A 21,784-nucleotide genomic window follows, 5' to 3' on the forward strand; every position below is an offset into this window, starting at 1 on the left:
ATATGAAAAGTTTTCCCAGGCCACCACACATACTGTATGTTGATTTGTATTTATATTTCTTAATTAAGCTGACTAAATGTATGCGTTAAAGGAGAGAGTACCATTTCTTTTCTACACAGACATTCGCTCAGAGCTTTGCTACCTGACCTATGATGAGGACATGTGTGGTCAGCCAGTGCCTGGAAGATTCAGGATGGATGTATGCTGCTGCACAGTTGGAGCTGCCTGGGGGAAGGAGTGTGAGGCGTGCCCTGAGCCTGGCACACGCGAGTATGAAATGCTGTGTCCCAGGGGACCTGGCTTTGCCAACCGTGGGGACATAATTACAGGCAGACCTATGTATAAAGGTAAAAGTCATTCCCAAAGCGTTATCTCTGCACAGGAGGCACCTTCCAGAGCTCACATTCAAAGTTCAAAGTTTTGTAATGTAGTGTTAAAATGAGCAGCAGCACAGGTGACCCAGGAGTATCTCTATGTGTAATAGCAGTGTAAATAGACACAGTAATGTGTGTATAGTGTTATTCAAAACCCTCTGTTGCTATAGTGAGAATTAAATTCATTTTATTGTGCCTATTCTGTTGTTATATTTTGTTCATAATTTCATCTTTGGCAGACATTAACGAATGTAAAGTGTTCCCCAGTATTTGTACACACGGATCATGCCGGAACACAATCGGAAGCTTCAGATGTCGCTGTAATAGTGGGTTTACTCTGGATATGGATGGACGGAACTGCACAGGTACCTGCTGGGAGTGAAGTACAGCTTCCATACTTGACACCCTTTATGAGCAAGAATGAACCTATAAGACAATAAATGCAATAAATGCTATAACAGCTTGAGCATGAACAGATGTAATTAGTGATATTTTCAGCATGAACACATAGGGACACTAAATAGTTTTATCTAAACAGTATTTTTCCAAAAATAAAAAGCATTTTTTTTATGAAAATTATTGGCACCTCTCTAAATTACGTATTTGGTAAAATCTCTCCTGGAGAAAATAACAGTACTGGATGAAAATAACTGTTGATGGATGAAATGGATGAAAAGGATTTTACAAGTAAAATCTTATATTTATACCTCCAAGGATGGCAATGTTTTTTTTGCCTTTTAGGAGAAAGGATGCCAGTAATTCTGCAGATGACTATAAATGTGTTTACTGTTACTACTGATAATTATGCTGTTAAAGTTTAAGTACTTAATTAAGCACTTTGACTGTTTCCATGGTTGGCCAATGTGTGTGTGCATGTGTTTTGTGTGTGTGAGAATAGACATTGAGGAGTGTCAGATCTCCCCTGACCTGTGTGGACACGGGACATGTGTGAACACGCCAGGCAGTTTTGAATGTGACTGCTTGCCAGGTTATGAGAGTGGCTTCATGATGATGAAGAACTGCATGGGTGAGCACCACAGCTGTTCTTACACTCACTGAAGAAGTAAATGGCTTCCATGTGTGAACTACTATTACACAGTAGGTTGTGGCTTAACAGTGGTCATTGTATTGCACTGTATGGCAGGTAAAAAAAATTAGTCCTGCTATGTGTGCATGTGTGTGCACCAATGTGTGCATTTGCATGTGTAACAGATATTGATGAGTGTGAACGGAATCCTGCACTGTGTCGCGGAGGCTCCTGTGAGAACACAGAAGGTAGTTACCAATGTGTGTGTCCACCTGGCCATCAGTTGTCTGAGGAAGGGGAGGCTTGTGAAGGTGAGAACACAACAAACACATACACACACTAATCAGAAAATGCGTAACCCTGTGATTTATCTGTGATTTAATTAAATATATTAGAAACGCAAGTGAGCTGCGGTTCAATGGTTCTTGAATGTGTCATGCACTTCTATGAATAAACTAGAAAGACAATTAAAAAAGAGCGTCTTCCTTTGTGAAACTCCCAAATCATAGGAGTAGAGAGTTTGTTTTTAGGAGATATGAACTGAAACATGCTCATAATTCTTTAAGAGTTTCATACTCAAATTTCTGTATGTGATATGCATATATGTCTATGTGTGGTGCACGTATGTTCCAGATGTTAACGAGTGTGAACTAAGTGCCACTCTGTGCCCCAATGGGGAGTGTGTGAATGTGGCTGGCACTTACCACTGCTCTTGTTTTTCTGGATACCAGTCAATCCCGGACAGAAAAGGGTGCACAGGTAAAGGTTCTACACTGAAGCAAACATATAATCTATTGAAGTATTAACATTCTGATGTATAGGAGGAAGTAATGACTTGATGTTAAATTTTAAGATTACATATACTATTAGCTATTAGCTATTAGCTATTCTAAGCTATTATTGTTTCTATTTAGCAACACAGAGCAGTCTATTCTAATTTAAACATACAGTTATGTGCAAAAATCTTAGGCACAAGCAAGACATGCTGTAAAGCAAAGATGCCTTCAAAAATAATGAAATTAAACATTTCTGCATGAAAATATACTATGAAGAGCAGTAAACAGTAATAAAGTAAAGTCTAAAATCAACATTTGGTGTGACAACCTTTTGCTTTTCAAAAATCAGCAGTAGTTTGAGGTACACTTGGTGCAGTTTTATAAGGAAATTGACTGGTAAGTTTTTCTGAGCATTGTTTAGAATCTTCCACAGTTCTTCTGGAGACTTTTCACACTTGCTTCTGTTTCTGCAGGTAATCCCTGACAGCGTTTATTATGTTTCTTGACTAAAAAGTGGTATATTACGTAATATGCTACGTTCTTTGCTGACATACAAAAGCTTTTGTAACATTTCATTTTTTTTTGTTTGAAATGTAACGTATGGAAATCTAAAATGTTTTTACTGACTCTATAGTGCAGGAGTCATTAAATAAACATGTAAGGCAAAATTTGTGTTAAATAAATTAGGTTGCCTAAGACTTTTGCATAGTATTGTATCACCATGTTAGGAATATAGGTTTATAATATAATCTGTTTTGGCTAAATAATTTAGGTCTATGTAAAATTGTGAATAATCATAAATTCGATACTGCACAAAATAATTGTAATTATTTGGTCATCGTCATAAAGCTGTTGTAGCTTTATCTTCAATTGTACCTTCAGTATTTTCCATATTCATTTTTGTCCTATCAACCTGATCAGATATGAACCCATTCACCAATGAATAATTTGCAGTTCCACTGCTTGTGCCATATGTGACTGTTTTTACTCCCTGTTATCTGCATTGTGTTGCAGATATAGATGAGTGCACCATTGAGAATGGAGGCTGTGACTTCCACTGCACTAACTCAGAGGGCAGCTACACCTGCAGCTGTGGTCAGGGATATGGCCTAATGCCAGATCAGAGAACCTGTACAGGTAAGGAGAGAATCACATTTAGGAGACTGTGACACAGGCAATTTGTTATCCTAGTTCTGATATACTGTAAAAAAAAAAAAAAAATCATACTTTTTAAACTGTTCAAGAGCTGACTCTGATGTACTAGAGCAGGGAAAACACACATGCATAATTAGGAACCACTGCCACACTCGAATCACAACCAGTAGGGCTGTTTTCCTGTAGTTCCCTATCCACTGTGTCTGCTTTTTGAGTAAATCAGCATGAAATATGGGGGCAATAACTGGCAGGTTTCAAAGCATGAGTCATAGCAGGGGAATGCAAAGGTTGAAATAGGTGCATTCATGAATATGGTCAGTTGAAACACACACACAGTACTAGTGGAAAGGTAAAGAGCTGCTTACCAGCTGTTGCTCTCTGTATATGTCTTCCTCCAGATGTGGATGAATGTGAAGAAGACCCCGATATATGTGATGGTGGTCAGTGTGCTAATGTTCCTGGAGAGTACCACTGTGATTGTTATGATGGATACATGTCTTCAATGATCACAAAAACTTGTATAGGTATGTAGATGTGTAGACGTGTTTAATCAATGAATGAATAAATGAATGATGAATATACTGTTTGAAGTATATTAATTTTTTAATATAAATCTTTTGACAACATCCATTAAACATGCAAACGTAATGTAGCAAGAACGACAGAAATGCAACAGTTTTGGTATTTCCTTAATATGGCAATCCGTTTATTCCCAGTACTTTTACTTGTTACCTGACTACCAAATAGAATATGACTCTAGCTGTTACATTACATTTTTGCATGCTCAAAACTTTTTTGAACTTTACTTTCTAATGCCATTTACTGTACATTCCTGCAATACACAGTGTCGACACATTGATCTGACTAAAATAATCTGGAAGTTGGGTAGTGGGTCTTTTTACCATCTGTCAGCCATATTTAGCCAGGGCTTCATTTTTCTGCTGAGTGTCTTGACGTGGGGCTTGGAGGAGGATCACTGCATGCTTGTGTGATCTCTCCAGATGTGAACGAGTGTGAGCTCAATGCCAACATCTGCATGTTTGGAGAGTGCGAGAACACCAAGGGCTCATTCATTTGCCATTGTGAGGTTGGCTACTCTGTGAAGAAGGGTTCCTCAGGCTGCACAGGTGAGATGGCTCTGTGTAAAAATAATAATGTTTATTATCTGTGTATACTAGGTCACAATTCTCTTTTGTTTTAGGAGATGATCATACCTGGCATTAGTATGCATGTAAGATGCAATAGTGTCACTGGTAAATGAAATAGAAAACACTGAAAACAATGTATTCTTTTAATAGATGTTGATGAGTGTAAGATCAATGCCCACAACTGTGCCATACATGCCACCTGTGTCAACACCCCCGGAAGCTTCCAGTGCTCCTGCAAAGAGGGATGGGTAGGCAATGGAGTAAAATGTGTTGGTAAGTATAGTATCATGCCCATCATCTCTGTTTGAGAAGGTAGAGAGAGGGAGAATCTTGTTACTCAACAATGTTTAGAAAATACATTTTGGCAAGTTTACATAAAAAAAAATTCACAAAATATTTAAATTCACAAAATGTGATCATAGTATGATATTAAAAATAACCGTTACAGAGGATTCGGTTTACAGTGTTATTTCCACAGGAAAAGTCATGATGGCTTTTTACCTGCAGGCATGTAGTCTGCCTTGTTTAATATGTTTGGCTCATTTCAGATGTGGATGAATGCACCAATCAGACCCACAGGTGCAGTCCTAGTGCTAAGTGTATGAACACACCCGGCTCTTACCGCTGTGCCTGCTCAGAGGGTTTTAAAGGAGACGGCTTAACATGTCTAGGTAAGAGGTAAAGACGAAGACTACACAGAGTGTTAAGGAAAGGTGTAGATCTTAAAAATGTGTTAACATAACAGATACTAACAATTACTATTTAATCTAAAGTAAATTTGTTCTGTGTGGTTATAATTAAGATAATCAAGTTGTAGTATAAATACACTGTCAGGCATGAACTCGCATCCCTATCTGTTTTTTTTTTTTCTCTGTAACGTTATGCAGACATAGATGAGTGCACTGAGAATGCTGAGCTATGTGAGAACGGCCAGTGTCTAAACATCCCAGGAGGCTATCGCTGTGACTGTGAGATGGGCTTCACTCCAACCCCTGACAGTAGAGCTTGCCAAGGTTGTGCATTCTACACACACCTGCCAGAATTAGGACTTTATTCTGTTGTTTACTGTCTCCATTCTAGTATGTAGGTATATCTGACTTCACATTCTGCTCAATGTTTACTATATGCTAAAATATTTCTCTGCTCAAAACACTTTAAAGCCTTGCACGAATTAATTCAAAATGATGAACAAGCAGGTAGAATTGGTGCTAGAAATGTTGCAAGCACAGAGAAAAGTACATAACACTTTCAAAAATACTTCTAAAACAAAAATACTTCTAAAACAAAATGAAAGCAAAAGGTTTGAATAAACTACAACTACCAAGAGCATTAGAACATATGTAGATGGAGATACTATGTCATGTTTTGCAGATATCGATGAGTGCTCCTTTCAGCAGCTCTGTGTGTTTGGTACATGTAAAAACCTCCCTGGCATGTTTCGCTGCATCTGTGAAGAAGGCTATGAGTTAGACCGATCTGGGGGTAACTGCACAGGTACATGTTACTTCAACACACAGGTTTCATGAATCTTTAAATGCCTTCTCCATTTCGGTCTAGTGGAAGATTTGCCATGTGATCTCTAACTTTGTGTTTCTGAACAGATGTTGATGAATGCTTGGACCCTATAAATTGTGTGAATGGACACTGTGTGAACACACCAGGCTCTTATGAATGTAACTGCCCTACAGACTATGAACTTAACCCGACTGGAGTCGGTTGTGTTGGTGTGTATCTCTATTGCTGTTGTTATCATTGCCAAAGATCTACTATTTAGATTATGTAGAAATTTGTTAACTGAATGGTAATGCACCATCTTGTGTTTTAGCATTAATATCTTCTTTCTTATTTTCTTCCTTTGTTAGACCCACGTGTAGGGACCTGTTTCCTGGAGGTGGTGAAACGTGGGCGTGCTGGCCTGGCCTGTAGTGTGGAGGTGGGTGTTGGGGTCAGTCGCTCATCCTGCTGCTGCTCCCTGGGACGAGCCTGGGGAAACCCCTGTGAATTCTGCCCTCCTGTCAACTCTTGTGAGCACTCATTATTATATTAAGTTTATTATCTTATGTAATATGCTGTATTAGGAATAGATTAATATGGGTTAGTGAAAAATGACACCTGTCTTAACCACTGTGTCCTGTATTTTTAGCGGAGTATAACACACTGTGTCCAGGAGGAGAGGGATTCAGGCCCAACCTAATTACTATAATACTGGAGGGTAAATTTTTTAACACTAAAGTACCACAGCATATACATTGTTTTATGTCAAGTTATATGCCATATCGCCTGGTCATATAATTTTTCAATAAAAATACCAAGTAATTTGTTTTAGATAACACATCACCTGTTTAAATATGAGCTTCATCTGCCATGGCTTCAGTGAAATTCTTCTTGCATTCTTGTTACATTGATGTTTCATATTTGTTGGATTTGTTGCTTTAATAGATAATTGTCATTTTATAATTATGTTTGGTTTGCTATGCATAGTACTACTATTACTACTACTACTACTACTACTAATAATAATAATAATAATAATAATAATGATAATAATAATACATTATTAACATGAGGTGTACCATACCATTAAAATATTCAAACAGGCCTAAGGTGTTCTTTTGATGTCTTGTTTATGAGGACTTAAGAGTGTTGATTGGTTTCTATTCAGACATAGATGAGTGTCAGGAGCTTCCTGGTCTGTGTCAGGGTGGAAACTGTATGAACACCTTTGGCAGCTTCCAATGTGACTGTCCATATGGCTACTACCTCAATGCAGACAGACGTATTTGTGAGGGTGAGTATGCTGTGTTGATGAGTATATTACTTATAGTTTTTCTTTAATGAAATTTCACCAAGAAGGATACAGATTATTCTGCGAACAATCAATTCTTTGATGAAAAGTGGTTACTGAAGATAAATGAATGAGTTTTCAAGTGTAGCAATAGGTCTGTGTCGACTCCCTGCTACTGTCTAAGGCTGAGCTAGTTACACAATACTAATAGAACCTAACCTACCTTAACACTGATCATTTTAAGATATGTGCATTCAATTAAATTTGCAACTGTGAGCTCTTGTTTTGCTCAAAGTTTCTATCTGTTTTCTGTGATTGTTCATGCTAGCAATACATAGTGCCTAAATCTATAAACTCGGGAATAGACATTAAGCTCACTGTAGAGGTGTATTAATCTAAAGAAGCTGTGATGGTTTAATACAAGCAATACATTTATTATATATCTGCAGATATTGATGAGTGTTTGGTGAATCCTGGGATCTGTGGTCCAGGCACATGCTATAACACACTAGGCAACTACACTTGTGTGTGTCCTCAGGATTACATGCAGGTCAATGGAGGCAATAAATGCATGGGTATGTAGAAAAATTGACATTTTTATTGTTATTTGAAATAGCAGAACTTACCTGTTATTTAAGTGACTTCACTGCACCATCTGTTTCCTTTTTTGTTTTGCTCTTATTCAAATTCTTCATCCTCTATTCTAGTCACAACTACATGAGACTAAATTTATCTTATGTTTTCTAGACATGAGGAAAAGTCTTTGCTTTCGCAACTACAATGGCACCACATGTGAGAACGAGCTGGCCTTCAACATTACATACCGCATCTGCTGTTGTGGCTACAATATGGGCAAAGCCTGGAACAAACCCTGTCAGGCATGTCCCATACCAGGCACTGGTCAGTCTGCTGAACGCACACTAAGAGTGGCAGACGTCTTAAAAAGATGCATGCACAAGATTGAAACTCATCTCTGTTTTTTTCCTTTAGAGGGCTTTCACACTCTTTGTGGAAATATTGCACCAGGGTTTGAAATTAACATTGAAACTGGAAAACCAGTGGGTAAGGCTTTCCATTTTTTTTATTGTATTTTATATCGGAGCAATGTTTTCGGTTTGGAGGAATTTGTAGGAACTGACTGCTTGATTGTAACTGATTGTTTGATATTCAGATATTGATGAGTGTCGGGAGATTCCAGGGATCTGTGCCAACGGTGTATGCATCAACCATATTGGAAGTTTTCACTGTGAATGTCCAAGAGGATTCAGCTACAATGATTTGCTACTTATATGTGAAGGTTTGTAACCCCTTAAAATCTGTTTAAACACCTAAAATCAGAAGATATATAAATATCTTGCTATGTTTTTTGTTCTAAGCCAAGACTGGATCTATGTTTTTAGAACACTTTTACATGCCTAACATTTGTCACAGCATTAATTTTGGTATATTTTATATAATTAATATATAATTTAATATATAATATTAATATAATTATATATAATTTAATATTTATCAAATATATGTATCTATCCTCACAGGATTGCAGTATTTTGTACATGCCCTTTATAAACTTATAAAATTAGCCTCACAGTCTGTAGTAGGACAGCCATTGAGTGACACAACAGAAAAGTATTTGCCCTATCGTCCAGAAGTTCAAAAAGATATGACTCACATATACACACACACACACACACAAATTACAATGAAACTGCAATTAAACAAACCACATAAAATTCCTAACAATCAGCTGGTGCTATGCCACAAACTGCTTTGGCAGACCTTACAGATTGTTATTCTGGTCAATATCGAACATTTGTACATGTACATTTTTCCAGGCTGTTTGTCTTTGTATTGCTTGTTGCATAAATTTGAGAGACCCACAACTGCTCTTTGAAGTGCATATTTAGTTTTCTTTCTTTCTTTCCCTTGTTTAATTTCTACTGGTGTACTGGCCACTACTTCTTTCACCCCTTCTCCAAATATTAGCTCACAGTCTGTTTGTATCTGAGCCGGTCCCCTGACTGGGTCAGCTCCACGTCCAATTCCAGACAGTATTTAACTTTAGCTTACAGATCCTCAACCCAATATCCTTTCCTCTCCAGTTGCAGATCTCACAATAATGTTGGCCCTTGTATGGCGGAATGTGACCAATTTCCTCTTTTAAGTGTCTCCAAGCTGCATGCAGCAGCCATGGGTTAAGCCTTAAAAGGGGAGCTTGTGTGCACAACATGAAGCCAACCAGTTACCACTCTTTAGTAGGAAATGAGCTGAATCCAGCCTGAACTATGAAAACAACCGTCAGGAAATCTTAGTAATGACAAGCATGGCAAACATATCAGCAGTGTAATTCTTTGGTGCAGTAACACTGCTGATAATGGGAAATGTTGAATTGGTAGTCCATTTTTTGTGTGTGTGTGTGTACTGCAGACAACGACGAGTGTAGTGGTTCAGAGATCTTGTGCCAGAGGCATGCAGACTGTATTAACAGCCCTGGCAGCTATCGCTGTGAGTGCTCGGACGGCTTCAAGCTCTCACCCATTGGAGCCTGTATAGGTGAGATGATGTCATGTCTAATGGTCAGAATGCAAATGCTTTTTTTTTTAATAGACATTATTCAGCCATAAATTATAAAATGGATAACATGTAGTGGTACTAGAGGCTGTATTAATTTCACATGCTCATTAAAATGTACACCTTATCTACTGTATTTATTTGAGGCATATGGAATTTCAGGGACACTCTAGTTCTTGTGAACTTGGGCTGTTGTATTCTAAAAATTATGTTAAAAGAACTCTTCATTTTGGTGTTGTGTTCAAACTGAACTAAAGTATGAGGAAGGACATGAATTAAAGTATGGGGAAGGACATGAGAGTAGACTATTGTTAGTCTTTTCTCCAAACTGCCACTGCTGTCATGGCAGCACCTTATTTTCCCAATGTGTTCTTTGTTAACGTTTGTCTTACTGTGTCTTCTTTTACATGTGTGCACACAAATACGGATGGCAGACCGAAATGAGTGTTTGGAAACCCCCAACCTTTGCAGTCATGGCAAGTGTGTGGACATCCAAGGTGGCTATATGTGTACATGCCATGCTGGCTTCATGGCCACCCCCAATGGCAAGATGTGCATGGGTAAAGCAAATCCACAGTTTCAAGACATATATTTACAGTATACTACCGCAGTAACTATGCTAACCATGGTAGCTGTGCTAATGCTGAAACTGAGAATAATAAAGCGTGCACCCAAATCCTTTATAGTTTGAACATAGATAAAACAGATGTCCAGAAGTTTTATTTCTAAAATTTATTTTGACCAAAATTGAAGTTACTGCATTAGCCTTTGTATGACAAAGTAGTTATCTGGCACTTTTAGCAGGCTCCAGAGTTTTGGGGGCTTAAGTGAGATTTTATTGAGATCTAAGTTTATCTTCCCATTTATTAGGACTATTACATGTTAATGTTTAAATGTAATAATCCAAAAAAAGATTTTATGTTCAGGTTTTGATTTTGCATTGAATTTTCTATGCTGTTTCTTGTAATATTCAAACCTTTTCCGCTGTCTCTGATGGGGATCTTAAAAAACCAAACTATTCATCTCCTTCTGCAGACATTGATGAGTGTGTGCATCAGCCCTGTAGAAATGGTACGTGTAAGAATACTGTGGGATCCTACAACTGCCTCTGCCACCCTGGCTTTGAGCTCACTCTAAATAACCAGTGCACAGGTAAGTGCCTAAGGTACCTGTCTAAATATATTCCTTCTAAAGCATTTTGATTTTGCTGTTTGTTGGTTTGTTGGTTCTCATGGGTCACGTATAGGCAGAACAAAATGGGAATTTGTTTCATTGATCCTAACACTAAGCGGATCTACCAAGATGTCGATACTTACTTATAGAGCACTTTTTGTTCTTTTGGATCTGCCTTTGTTCTTGTCATATGCAGAAATCTTGACCAAAGTACTTTACAATTATTGCTTCTTTAAGCCACGTTGTTTGGCTATGTTGAAAATCTGAGAACGCACGAGTGTCATGGTGTTGCCAGATATTTACCTAGGTAAATAGTGACGTTACTAAATACAGTAGTAAAATGTGAATGTTCTGTGTTTGTCTGTTGTGTTATCTTTTGTTAGATGTCGATGAATGTTCAGCAGCATATGGTCAGCTGTGCAGAAATGGCCATTGCATTAATAGTATTGGCTCCTTCCAGTGCCTCTGTGAGGATGGCTATGATCTCACCCATGATGGGAAGAACTGTGTTGGTATGTTTTTTTTTTTTTTTTTTTTTTTTGTACTCTAAACTTTCCCAGCATTATAAAATTTACAGAACTTTTCATTAGCATTGGGATATCCTAAAATAATTTTTCTCCTCTCACCGGCAATGACTCCAGATGTGAATGAGTGTATAATGCTACCTGGAATATGTGTTCCTGGAACATGCCAGAACTTGGACGGCTCTTTTCGCTGTATCTGTCCACGTGGTTACGCTGTACAGAACAATCACTGTGTAGGTATGTGTCCTGCTTTTAACACAGCGTTTTTGCTGCAACTCAGTGGTTAACATTGTTCAGTGAAAATTAATTTTTGTTGTGTTAATCTTTGTTTATTTTTATACGGTACTGGCCAGTCTTTAATTCTTCTTAAAAATGTTTTTTTGTATGTGTTTCAATGAGCATTATTCAGTGTTCTATAATCCACTCTGGTTCTATTGTATCCAACCTATGCCAACAGTTTATAATCTCTTGACTATATTAGGTCATTTAACTGTAAACCCTTGTGTTTTTCACTTTCTCTGTTTACACTAAGAAGAGAGGAGAGCTTTTTTCTATGACAGTAATCCAAATAGCTCTCTTTTTTATTGTGATGACTATCTGCTCTAACTTCTAACCCTGCCAGATGAGAATGAGTGTGAGGAGGACCCCAACATCTGTCTATTTGGCTCCTGCTACAATAATCCAGGCAGCTTTGAGTGTGTGTGCAGACCAGGCTTTGTTCTCTCAGAAAGTGGACGTCGCTGTTATGGTAAAATACTTTGATTTAAACAAACGATGTCAGCATGACAGTGTTTTATCAGAATGGTAAACTCATGTTTAAACACAACATAAGACTTTTCAAGCACATGGATAGACAAGACAATTGGTTTTAAGAATAATCTCACTAGTGGCTCAGGTATGTAAAGCGTACAACATATATAAATTATAAAAAGTTATTGTTGATCGACTGATTAAAAAAATATGTCAGCAGTGCTTTCCAGCAGTTTGATTTTTCTATTTTCCCACTGAGCAGCTCTTTGGCCTCCATAAATGACTTACTAAATTCTGAAATCACATAATTAATCACTGATGTTAAACCAATTTTAAGCAGCCAGTTCAGAGTGATTAGCCAGAATTTAAACATCACATTCCCATCATTTTTGCAATTTCTACTTTTTTAGACACAAGAGAGAGCTTTTGCTTCACCCGCTTTGAGAATGGAAAATGCTCCAACCCTCAGGCATTCAACACCACCAAAGACAAGTGCTGCTGTAGCACCATGTCCAATGAGGGATGGGGCTACCCCTGTGAGCTCTGCCCCAAAGAGCATGATGGTGCCTTTTCTTTTTTCCACATGTCTGTTTTGTATTAATTTCACAAGCTTACCTGTAGCATCCACTCATGTCATTTCTTTCTCTGTTATAGCTGGATTTCAGGACCTGTGTCCTTTTGGTTATGGAATCATTCCAGGGATTGGGGACACAATCATTGGTGAGGAACTGACCTTTTCTAAAACAGCCCTATAGAGCTTAAGTCTAGACAGAGCTCTGACTCTGTGATTTACAAATACATTTCAAAAGTTTTGCTGAAAGTATGGATTAAGCCTATTTTCTGATTTATAACCAAGCGATGACAATTTTCCATTGGCTTAGTGAATTGTGTAAAGACTACAAAATCCTCTCTTTTTGTTTTCTTTGATGGTTCTTACTGTTCTTTGTTATTGTTCTGCTTTGCTTGTACAATATACAGAGATTGGCTTTGTGTTTTTTAGTCTAAGCTGCCCATTCATATAGTTGCTAGATTAGAGTCAACTGTACATATACCTGTGTATCATCTTATAGACTTAATGTTTTTTTGTGTGCAGCTGAAAAGCTTAGACCAGCTAATTTCAGGTGGTTGCAGTTTGGTTGTCTGTACAGTGATCCACCTTTTGTACATTTGTCACCACCATTTTTGTCAGTCTTTGCAACAATGTCAGAGCTGTCCTTACATGATGAACAAAACCATCAGACCACATCAGAACTGGTTAAGAAACTCCCATGCTTTACATGGTGGTTTGTAAATAATGGGTGTTTTTATGCTTAAATACTTATCAATTTCATTTCAAATGTTTGCAGACACCTGACTATCACATCCATATGTGGTTCTTCCCCAGACTGTTGCCACAAGGTTTTAAGCACTGTATATCCTATAGTCTTTGTATGCTGTAGCTTTACAGTTTCCCTCCACTGGCACTAAGTAATGGCCCAAACATATTCCAATATAACAATGCCCCTGTGCACAAAGCGATGTCCATAAAGACATGGTTTGCCAAGGTTGGAGTAGAAGAACTTGAGTGGCCTACACATAGCATTAACCTCAACCACACTGAACACCTTTGAGATGATCTAGAACGCCAACTGTGTCCCAGTGCCTGATCTCACTAATGCCCTTGTGGCTGAATGGGCAAATCCTCACAGCCACACTTTTCTGTACTAGCTCAGTCATCACTAGTGCCTTCTTCCCATTTGTGAGGTTTCTCTCTTTTACTCTCTAAACAGTCATAGCAATTCCAGTTTGGAGACTATTGGAGAAAAAACATATCACTCTGGAGTGTTTTATAGTTTTAACATTACTTATTAGGTATTTGAATTCTGTTTCTTCTCTCTTGCATTAGATTAAATCATTCAGCGCTTCATCTTCTATGACAACACTAATGGGGTAGTGTGACGAGGAGGAGGGAGGGAGGGAGGGGCCAGGCTGTGAGGACACATGCCTGTCAGTGAGTTGGCTAATCAGTGGCAGAGAGGGATAAAGGAGCAGCTGGAGACGAGTGCGTCTCTCTCTCTCTCCCCCTCGGCGTCTCTAGCCCCTCCCTCCTCCTCATCACAGGTTGCTATTTGTGTTTGCATGGCTCCTCACTGTGAGTGTCAGGATGTAGCAGCACAGATTTGCTTCACTTTACACACAGACTTAGCATTAATATTTCTCAGGAATCAACATTTTTTGCTATTTTAGACTGATGCCTAGGTGTTAAAGAGTCCAGACCATCTACAGAATTTAAATATACAGAAAGGAAACCACATAAACAGGAGTAGAGTAAAGACTATCAGAATGACATAAAATAAAAGACATATGACAAATATGTGCATAAATGCTAGCAGAACGTTATACTATTTAATATTATACTCTCATCTTTTCCTAACTACCTAATCCACTCAAGACAGCTTAAGTAGATACCAACTGTTGCTCTGTTTTTAAATTAAAACCCATTACATTAAATATTAAGCTGAAATTATTTAGTTTATGTACTTCTGGAAGCCTTGTAACATTGTGATTTTTAACTATGTTAAATTGGCCTTCACAACTAAATCAGAAAAAAAATTATTTAAGTTATTTCTAGACAATATCAATATTGGATCTTCAGATTCAGAGCTTCAGATTTATAGTATAGTGGTTTTGGGGTGTTGAAGACTTTGAGTGTACCAGTGTTCAATGTAGGTAGAAATGCATAGCAAGCATATCACATGATAGTACATTACTTTTCAAAACTTGGAACTGAAACTGTTTCTCTCTTTTGTCCCCGTGTCCACTGGATAATGCCAGATCTGAACGAATGTGTGGAGAACCCAGGCATTTGTCACAACGGCCACTGCATCAACACTGATGGCTCCTTCCGCTGCGAGTGTTCTACAGGCTACACACTCAATTATACTGGAATGCACTGTGTTGGTGAGGAAGCATTTGTCTGCATTTTCTCTAAGCTCAGTGTTTACTGCAATAAGACCACTGTAACATGTGATGAGTAGACAGTTTGTCAAGAATCAAAGATTCCGTAGCTGTAGTGAACATCAGAACTCAGGCAGGCAGGTTTAATACAAGGAAATTTATAATAAAAAATGAGCCAAGGGAACTAGGGTCAAAACCAGGAACTACTTGGCCCTAATGTTACAAAAGCATGATAATGATAATGACTTTGTAATGATACACTGTTGTAACATTGACTAATCAAGGGCTAACACAGTATAGCTGAACACAATCAGGTAACAAACCAGTGACAGGACAGCGGTGGACACAGAACAGTTCTGACTAGAACAGAAACCAAAACATGAGCACATGGCATTTATTACCATGGAAACAGTGACACAAATGGGAAAACAGTGACTAATACATTTAAATACTGTTTTACAGCACCTGTCCATTTCTCAAATATATAACTATAGTCAGATGATTATTTTATGTGACTTGACATATGACATGTGACAGACGTGATTTGGTGCACACTTTACCTTTCTTTTTCATGTCTTTGGATTTTGTTGTATTAAAAATTAGTACTGTTCAAATTCTAATAAGAAACTGAAAGCAGACTATTTTGCAACAATTTTTTTCTAGTGCCAAACTTAATACACACAACAGAAACTAGCATTTGGATTCCATTTGGATGCCTTTACACATTCATTCTGTTCATGCAGATGTTGATGAATGTGCATTGGGGAGTCCATGTGGAAACGGTACTTGCACTAATGTGATGGGAAGCTTTGAGTGCAACTGTGAGGAAGGTTTTGAGCCAGGGCCCATGATGACATGCGAAGGTGAAAATATTTTTATTTATCTGTTCTAAAGTGATTAATATGTATTTTTCCATAATACTACAGAGTTTTGTGCTGCTACATTCAAGTGTGAGTCTGACTGTATTTTTTTTTTGTGGTACAGATATAAATGAATGTGTGCAGAACCCTTTGCTCTGTGCGTTCCGCTGCATCAATACATTTGGGGGATATGAGTGCTCCTGTCCTTCTGGCTATACACTGCGAAATGATGGGAGAATGTGTCAGGGTGAGACAGCAGCTCAAACCTAGGGTGATATGGAGTCAAAATTGACCAATATGTAAAGTGTTTTGCAGTTCTGAATTTAACAATATTTAATTTTAATATCATTTTATTTAGAAGCTGTCTTCTAACTCTTCTAACACTAATACTGTAGTCCTTGCTGCTTTGACACACTTTTCTCTCTTTCACACTGCAGACCTGGATGAGTGTGCAGAGGGTTTACATGACTGTGACACCAGGGGTATGAACTGTAAGAACCTCATCGGAACCTTCATGTGCATGTGTCCTCCTGGAATGGTGCGCGAGATGGATGACGAAGTGTGTCATGGTCAGAACTCTTGTTTCTCATCTGTTAAGTGACAATAATACTATTTACATAATACTAAGTGGATATACTGTATACTTAAGTACTCAAGCATTTAATTTGACCACTTACTTTTTGCCTGTCTCCCACTAGATGAGAACGAATGCCGCACTAAGCCAGGTATTTGTGAGAATGGCCGCTGTGTGAACACTATAGGAAGTTACGTGTGTGAATGTGGAGAAGGCTTCCAGGCTGACTCTACACACACTCAGTGCCTTGGTAAGATTTTATAGTGAAGGTAAACTACTACTTCACTATATAGATATGTACATACTGTATATATAAACAAACATTTGACTGGTAATATATATGCTCATCGATTGCCTTCATTGTTTATGCACTCATAAAAGCACTTCTAAAACTATTAAACCTTTCACAATGAGCTACCAAAGGTCCAAAACATGTGATCACACATTAAACTCACATTATCATATCTTACCATGACTTTTCCTAGACTATAGACAAGGCTTCTGTTTCACTGAGGTCCTGCAGACCATGTGTCAGATGTCCTCTAGCAGCAGAATACCCAGCACCAAATCCCAGTGCTGCTGCGATGGTGGGCGTGGCTGGGGGAACCAGTGCGAGCTCTGTCCTCTGCCAGGCACTGTCAAGTACAAGAAACTGTGTCCACACGGGCCCGGCTATGCCACAGATGGCACAGGTCTGTCTGCCCCAGACATTCTCTTCATTTCATTATACCTAATGCAGTTCCTTAGCGATGATGATGAATTTTTCTTAATTTTTCCTTTATGGCTAATCTGAATTATGCTTTGTCATCTGTACCAATACTCTTCAGGGCATTTACTAAACTTATAATTTATAGGTTTGTTTATTTATGTATGTTAATAATTAGCTATGTATACACACTTGTTTCCTTTGTCACCCACTTCACTTGACCTGAATAGAAGTTTGTCACCTGAGTCCTGGGTCAGATGTGGAGTATGTTTGAGCTTATCATCCCTAAAGTTCATCTTAAGTTTTCCCCTAGAATGACTTCATACAGCTACTCTTACTAAACATAACCTCTGAACATCTCAGATGCTAATGGTACACTTTTACATCCACAGATATAGATGAGTGTAAGGTCATACCAGACTTATGTAAGAATGGCCAGTGTATCAACACTATGGGTTCCTTTAAATGTCACTGTAGTCCGGGCTACACAGCCACCATTACAGGCACAGCTTGTGTTGGTAAGATTTCCATTTACACAAACACCAAATGCATACAAAAGCACTAAAATGTTATCTTCTTTCTTCCTTTATCCTCGGAAATGTAAGTAATGTCTTAAACTGCCTTATCAATTATTTATCTTTGATATTTTAAGACTTGGATGAGTGTTTAATGTCCCCAAAGCCATGCAACTTTATCTGCAAGAACACAGAGGGCAGCTATATGTGCTCCTGTCCACGTGGCTATATCTTGCAAGAGGATGGGAGAACATGTAAAGGTGAGCTTCTCGCAAAATGTTTTCTAATATTTTAGTAATGGAAGTGTCGTATAGTGAAAGGTGTGGCAGTCATAATGTCATAGCAGACTAGGAATCCTCTCTGTCCTTCACCTTAGTAACTGGAAAATAGCATCCTTACTGGCAACATTAAACAGTTGCGATATGATTAGCTTTTATTGCAGCGTGATGACAGATCAGTCATCATCACAGTAACCACTGTCCCAAGTTTGGCCTTCTCGCTCATAACAGAGGACATTCCTCTATGCTATTACAAGGCCAATATCTGACCTATTTATAATATGTATATAAATAGCAGTAAACAGTAATAAATGAAACAAAGTCAATATTTGGTGTGACGTTCCTTCGCTTTAAAAAAAATAGTAGTCTCAGGTACAATTTGTGCAGTTTTATAAGGAAATTAGCTGTAAGTTTTACTGAGCATCTTGCAGAACCAGCCACAGTTCTCCTGGAAACTTTGACTGTCACACTCACTTCTTATTTTTGCAGCAAAACCAGGCAGCCTTCATGATGTTTTTTTTTTGTCTGAAAAGTGGTCTCATATAATATGCTGCTTTCTTTACTGACATACAAACATTTTTCTGTAACATTTAATTTTGTGCCAGAAAACTAATGTTTGGAAATCTAAAATGTTTTTGTACTGAATCAATGAAGTAGAAGTCATAAAATAAAAATCTATAACAAAGTTTGTACTAAAGAAAAATAGGGTGCCTAAGACTTTTGCACAGTACTGTATATATATATATATATATATATATATATATATATATATATATACACACAATACATTTATACTTGGACCAGTATAACTGTATTGTGTGTTATTAATACAGTCTCCAATATAAAGTTTGATCTTAACACAGCTTCTAGAGCCACACTGTGACCAGGGACCCCCATTATGTATATTTAAAAACTAAACACTGCAAAGAGTATTCACATTCATTCAAGGTGAAGGTTTTGGGTCATAAAACAGCTTTGCTTGATAATGAAAACTTAATGATATGAAAGTAAGACCATCTGTTTCCAAACTGAAGCTAAAGCACAGAGATTGCATGCAAACATTGGAGTAAATCTAAAGTAAATGAGCAAATATATTTTAGACCAAACTATTTTTAAAATGGCCAAGTAATATAAACCCCAGTTTGATACTATTAAAGAACCCGTACCAAGACGTTTATGGGGGAAAAAAAAAAATCAGTAACAGGGTTCAAGCTATTTTCTGTGGAAGTGGACCAGAATCCTCCCAGAACAGTGTAATATGACTGAGGAGTAAATACAAGGAGTGTTTGGTGCTGGTTATTGTGGCTAAACTTTACTGAAGGCAGTTCTTTTTGCAAAGGATCTTAAACAGTCTCAGATAAAAATAAAAAAAAATGTTGTATGAAGTCATTGCAATAATGCAGTGGTTTTTTTTTTCTTTTTTTTTGCATTTGATGCATTCAGAACAGAAAGAAATGCAGGTAATATCAGATCAGGACTAAATACATTATTTGAGAGAGAGAAAATGATGAGTTGGTTGATTTAAAGAGTTGAATTTTATTTTCATGCTTTGAAGATTTGGACGAATGTCAGTTAAAGAGGCACAACTGCCAGTTTATGTGTGTTAACACCATTGGTGGCTTCGCTTGCAAGTGTCCTCTGGGCTTTACACAACACCACACTGCCTGTATGGGTAAGCATATAACCAACACAAAAACAAATATACATACAAAGTAATCTGAATTCTTCATGGATTGCAATTTAGGACCTGGTGAAGAGCCAATAACTTTCACTTATATTTACATTCTATTGAATTGTTTACTACACTGATAATATAAAATTACAAGACAGCAGTAACAGCAAAATATCCTGTGCCTTGTTGTTGTGTATTTTCCTCTAACAGATAATAACGAGTGTGCTGCAGAACCTAGTCTGTGTGGAGCTAAAGGCATCTGCCAGAACTCGCCAGGCAGTTTTAGCTGTGAATGCCAGCAAGGATTCAGCTTGGACTCTACTGGCCTGCAGTGTGAAGGTAATGGCATCCACATATGTGTGTGGGAGTGGCACTGTGTGTACGCACTGTGTGTGGCAGTCAAAGTAAAGATGTGGCTATATCCTGGCGTTTCAGTCACATGATGCATGATTCTGTTGCAGTCACCATACTTGGGATCAGATTCCTGGGTTTTCTGCAAAACATGTACACAGCTAGGTGTCTTAAGTTATGTCCCATAGCATAGCTAAAAGGCAGCAAGACAGGAAGGGCCTGCAGCACTATTGCTTGTTGAACATGTATTGTATGTAGTAAAGTATATTAGGGCAAGCAATTATCAGTGTAAATGAAAATTAATCTTCTTAATGAAGCACAAATATAATAACATGGTGCAGTCAGTCCCCTATTCCTCAAAATGGCAGTTATTGTATAGTGTAACATATCATGTACCACAGTGCTAGGGTACTGAAACTATAATACAGCAAGGCTGTTGGACATCACACAGAAGTGCTTTTTAAGACCCTTTCTCTTTTCTGTGTTCCACATAACAGAAATCATAGTAGGGAAAAACAATGCTGCACTTTATTAACAATGCTGGACCACTTGTGTATATTGGAAGACCTTTCTATATTATGCATGCTAAACTGAAATCATTCTTATCCTAAATCAATAGATTTTGATATTAAACTTTTACAATTTAGACACATTGGCATTTATTAACAATTTACATGTTCCTGTATACACTAATATGTACATAAAAGTTTACACTGATTTAAATAGAAGAATGTTTTGTACAGGAATAACCTCAGTTCCTCAAAAAGGGATAAGTTATGTTTCAATGTGCATGAATTCCTCTTTTGATTACAGTAGACTTCCTCACATGTGGCTTCACTCCTCTCAAAGAATGATAGTGATTAGCATTCAATTACTCACTTGCCCAGTAATGTAACAAGCTGTATTTTTTTTTCTGCTTCAGCCATGCACACGTTGTTTGAGGTTAACCTCAAAGTTATTAAAGGGAGGTTAATATCCCCATTCATTTTTACAATTGCTGTCATGTATTTCCAACTATGATGTCTTCCATTGCACTGAATCTGAAATTAACATAAAGGATTTATTCAGTCACTGCAGTAGAGTCTCAGTAGAGCCAGTCTGATGATGTGAGAAATAGCCAGGTAGGTGTATCACATTAACAGGCACAGGTCAGTACAACCAAGTGTTGCTCGTGTGTTCGGAAGTGTTAAACATCTGTGCAGTCACATTGGGTTGGACAGCTTCTCACACTCATGAACCCTGAGACCTAGAACTGTATTCACCCGTACTCATTAAAAGCATGTGACAGAGGAATTCAGCAATAGCATTATAGGAGCCAAACCATTTCTATGAAAAGCTGGACCAAATCTACACTCACACACTAAAGCCTTGGAATCTCTAACAAGTTCAACAAAAGATCAACAAAAGAGCATTTTCTTTTATTATCTTTCTTTTTTAACTTTCACCTAATTTAGTCATCAGCAATTTGGCAAACTGATTTCAAGCTACACTGATATAATATTGTAAGAAGCATAATATTTATGTGCTATAAGATTTAAATTTCCTGTAAGTGCACATCTTTGCGGCATGACACACTGAAAATGTTTAGCTATGCCATTAAATTGTGAA

The 21,784-nt window shown here is 37.7% G+C and overlaps 1 protein-coding gene across 2 annotated transcripts in view; it reads left to right on the forward strand.

Moving 5' to 3' along the window:
* LOC113543506 (fibrillin-2) overlaps positions 1–21,784 on the forward strand; it is a 63,607-nt gene that overhangs the window by 35,501 nt on the left and 6,322 nt on the right. The window contains exons 24-61 of one of the 2 annotated variants that reach the window (XM_053241529.1): positions 120–347; positions 614–739; positions 1,273–1,401; positions 1,587–1,712; positions 2,035–2,160; positions 3,192–3,314; positions 3,731–3,856; positions 4,334–4,459; positions 4,631–4,753; positions 5,029–5,151; positions 5,368–5,493; positions 5,852–5,974; positions 6,082–6,204; positions 6,343–6,504; positions 6,624–6,692; positions 7,143–7,268; positions 7,715–7,840; positions 8,013–8,165; positions 8,256–8,327; positions 8,437–8,562; positions 9,693–9,818; positions 10,271–10,396; positions 10,872–10,988; positions 11,393–11,521; positions 11,651–11,770; positions 12,156–12,281; positions 12,694–12,846; positions 12,938–13,003; positions 15,098–15,223; positions 15,964–16,083; positions 16,205–16,327; positions 16,518–16,649; positions 16,779–16,904; positions 17,140–17,346; positions 17,753–17,878; positions 18,013–18,135; positions 19,709–19,825; positions 20,036–20,164. In XM_053241529.1, the coding sequence (XP_053097504.1) occupies positions 120–347; positions 614–739; positions 1,273–1,401; positions 1,587–1,712; positions 2,035–2,160; positions 3,192–3,314; positions 3,731–3,856; positions 4,334–4,459; positions 4,631–4,753; positions 5,029–5,151; positions 5,368–5,493; positions 5,852–5,974; positions 6,082–6,204; positions 6,343–6,504; positions 6,624–6,692; positions 7,143–7,268; positions 7,715–7,840; positions 8,013–8,165; positions 8,256–8,327; positions 8,437–8,562; positions 9,693–9,818; positions 10,271–10,396; positions 10,872–10,988; positions 11,393–11,521; positions 11,651–11,770; positions 12,156–12,281; positions 12,694–12,846; positions 12,938–13,003; positions 15,098–15,223; positions 15,964–16,083; positions 16,205–16,327; positions 16,518–16,649; positions 16,779–16,904; positions 17,140–17,346; positions 17,753–17,878; positions 18,013–18,135; positions 19,709–19,825; positions 20,036–20,164 (4,854 nt within the window). The remainder of the gene's footprint in view (positions 1–119; positions 348–613; positions 740–1,272; positions 1,402–1,586; positions 1,713–2,034; positions 2,161–3,191; positions 3,315–3,730; positions 3,857–4,333; positions 4,460–4,630; positions 4,754–5,028; positions 5,152–5,367; positions 5,494–5,851; positions 5,975–6,081; positions 6,205–6,342; positions 6,505–6,623; positions 6,693–7,142; positions 7,269–7,714; positions 7,841–8,012; positions 8,166–8,255; positions 8,328–8,436; positions 8,563–9,692; positions 9,819–10,270; positions 10,397–10,871; positions 10,989–11,392; positions 11,522–11,650; positions 11,771–12,155; positions 12,282–12,693; positions 12,847–12,937; positions 13,004–15,097; positions 15,224–15,963; positions 16,084–16,204; positions 16,328–16,517; positions 16,650–16,778; positions 16,905–17,139; positions 17,347–17,752; positions 17,879–18,012; positions 18,136–19,708; positions 19,826–20,035; positions 20,165–21,784) is intronic. The other variant, XM_053241530.1, reaches the window with a different exon arrangement.

This window comes from Pangasianodon hypophthalmus, chromosome 17 (genome assembly GCF_027358585.1).
Source record: "Pangasianodon hypophthalmus isolate fPanHyp1 chromosome 17, fPanHyp1.pri, whole genome shotgun sequence".
Taxonomy (NCBI): domain Eukaryota; kingdom Metazoa; phylum Chordata; class Actinopteri; order Siluriformes; family Pangasiidae; genus Pangasianodon; species Pangasianodon hypophthalmus.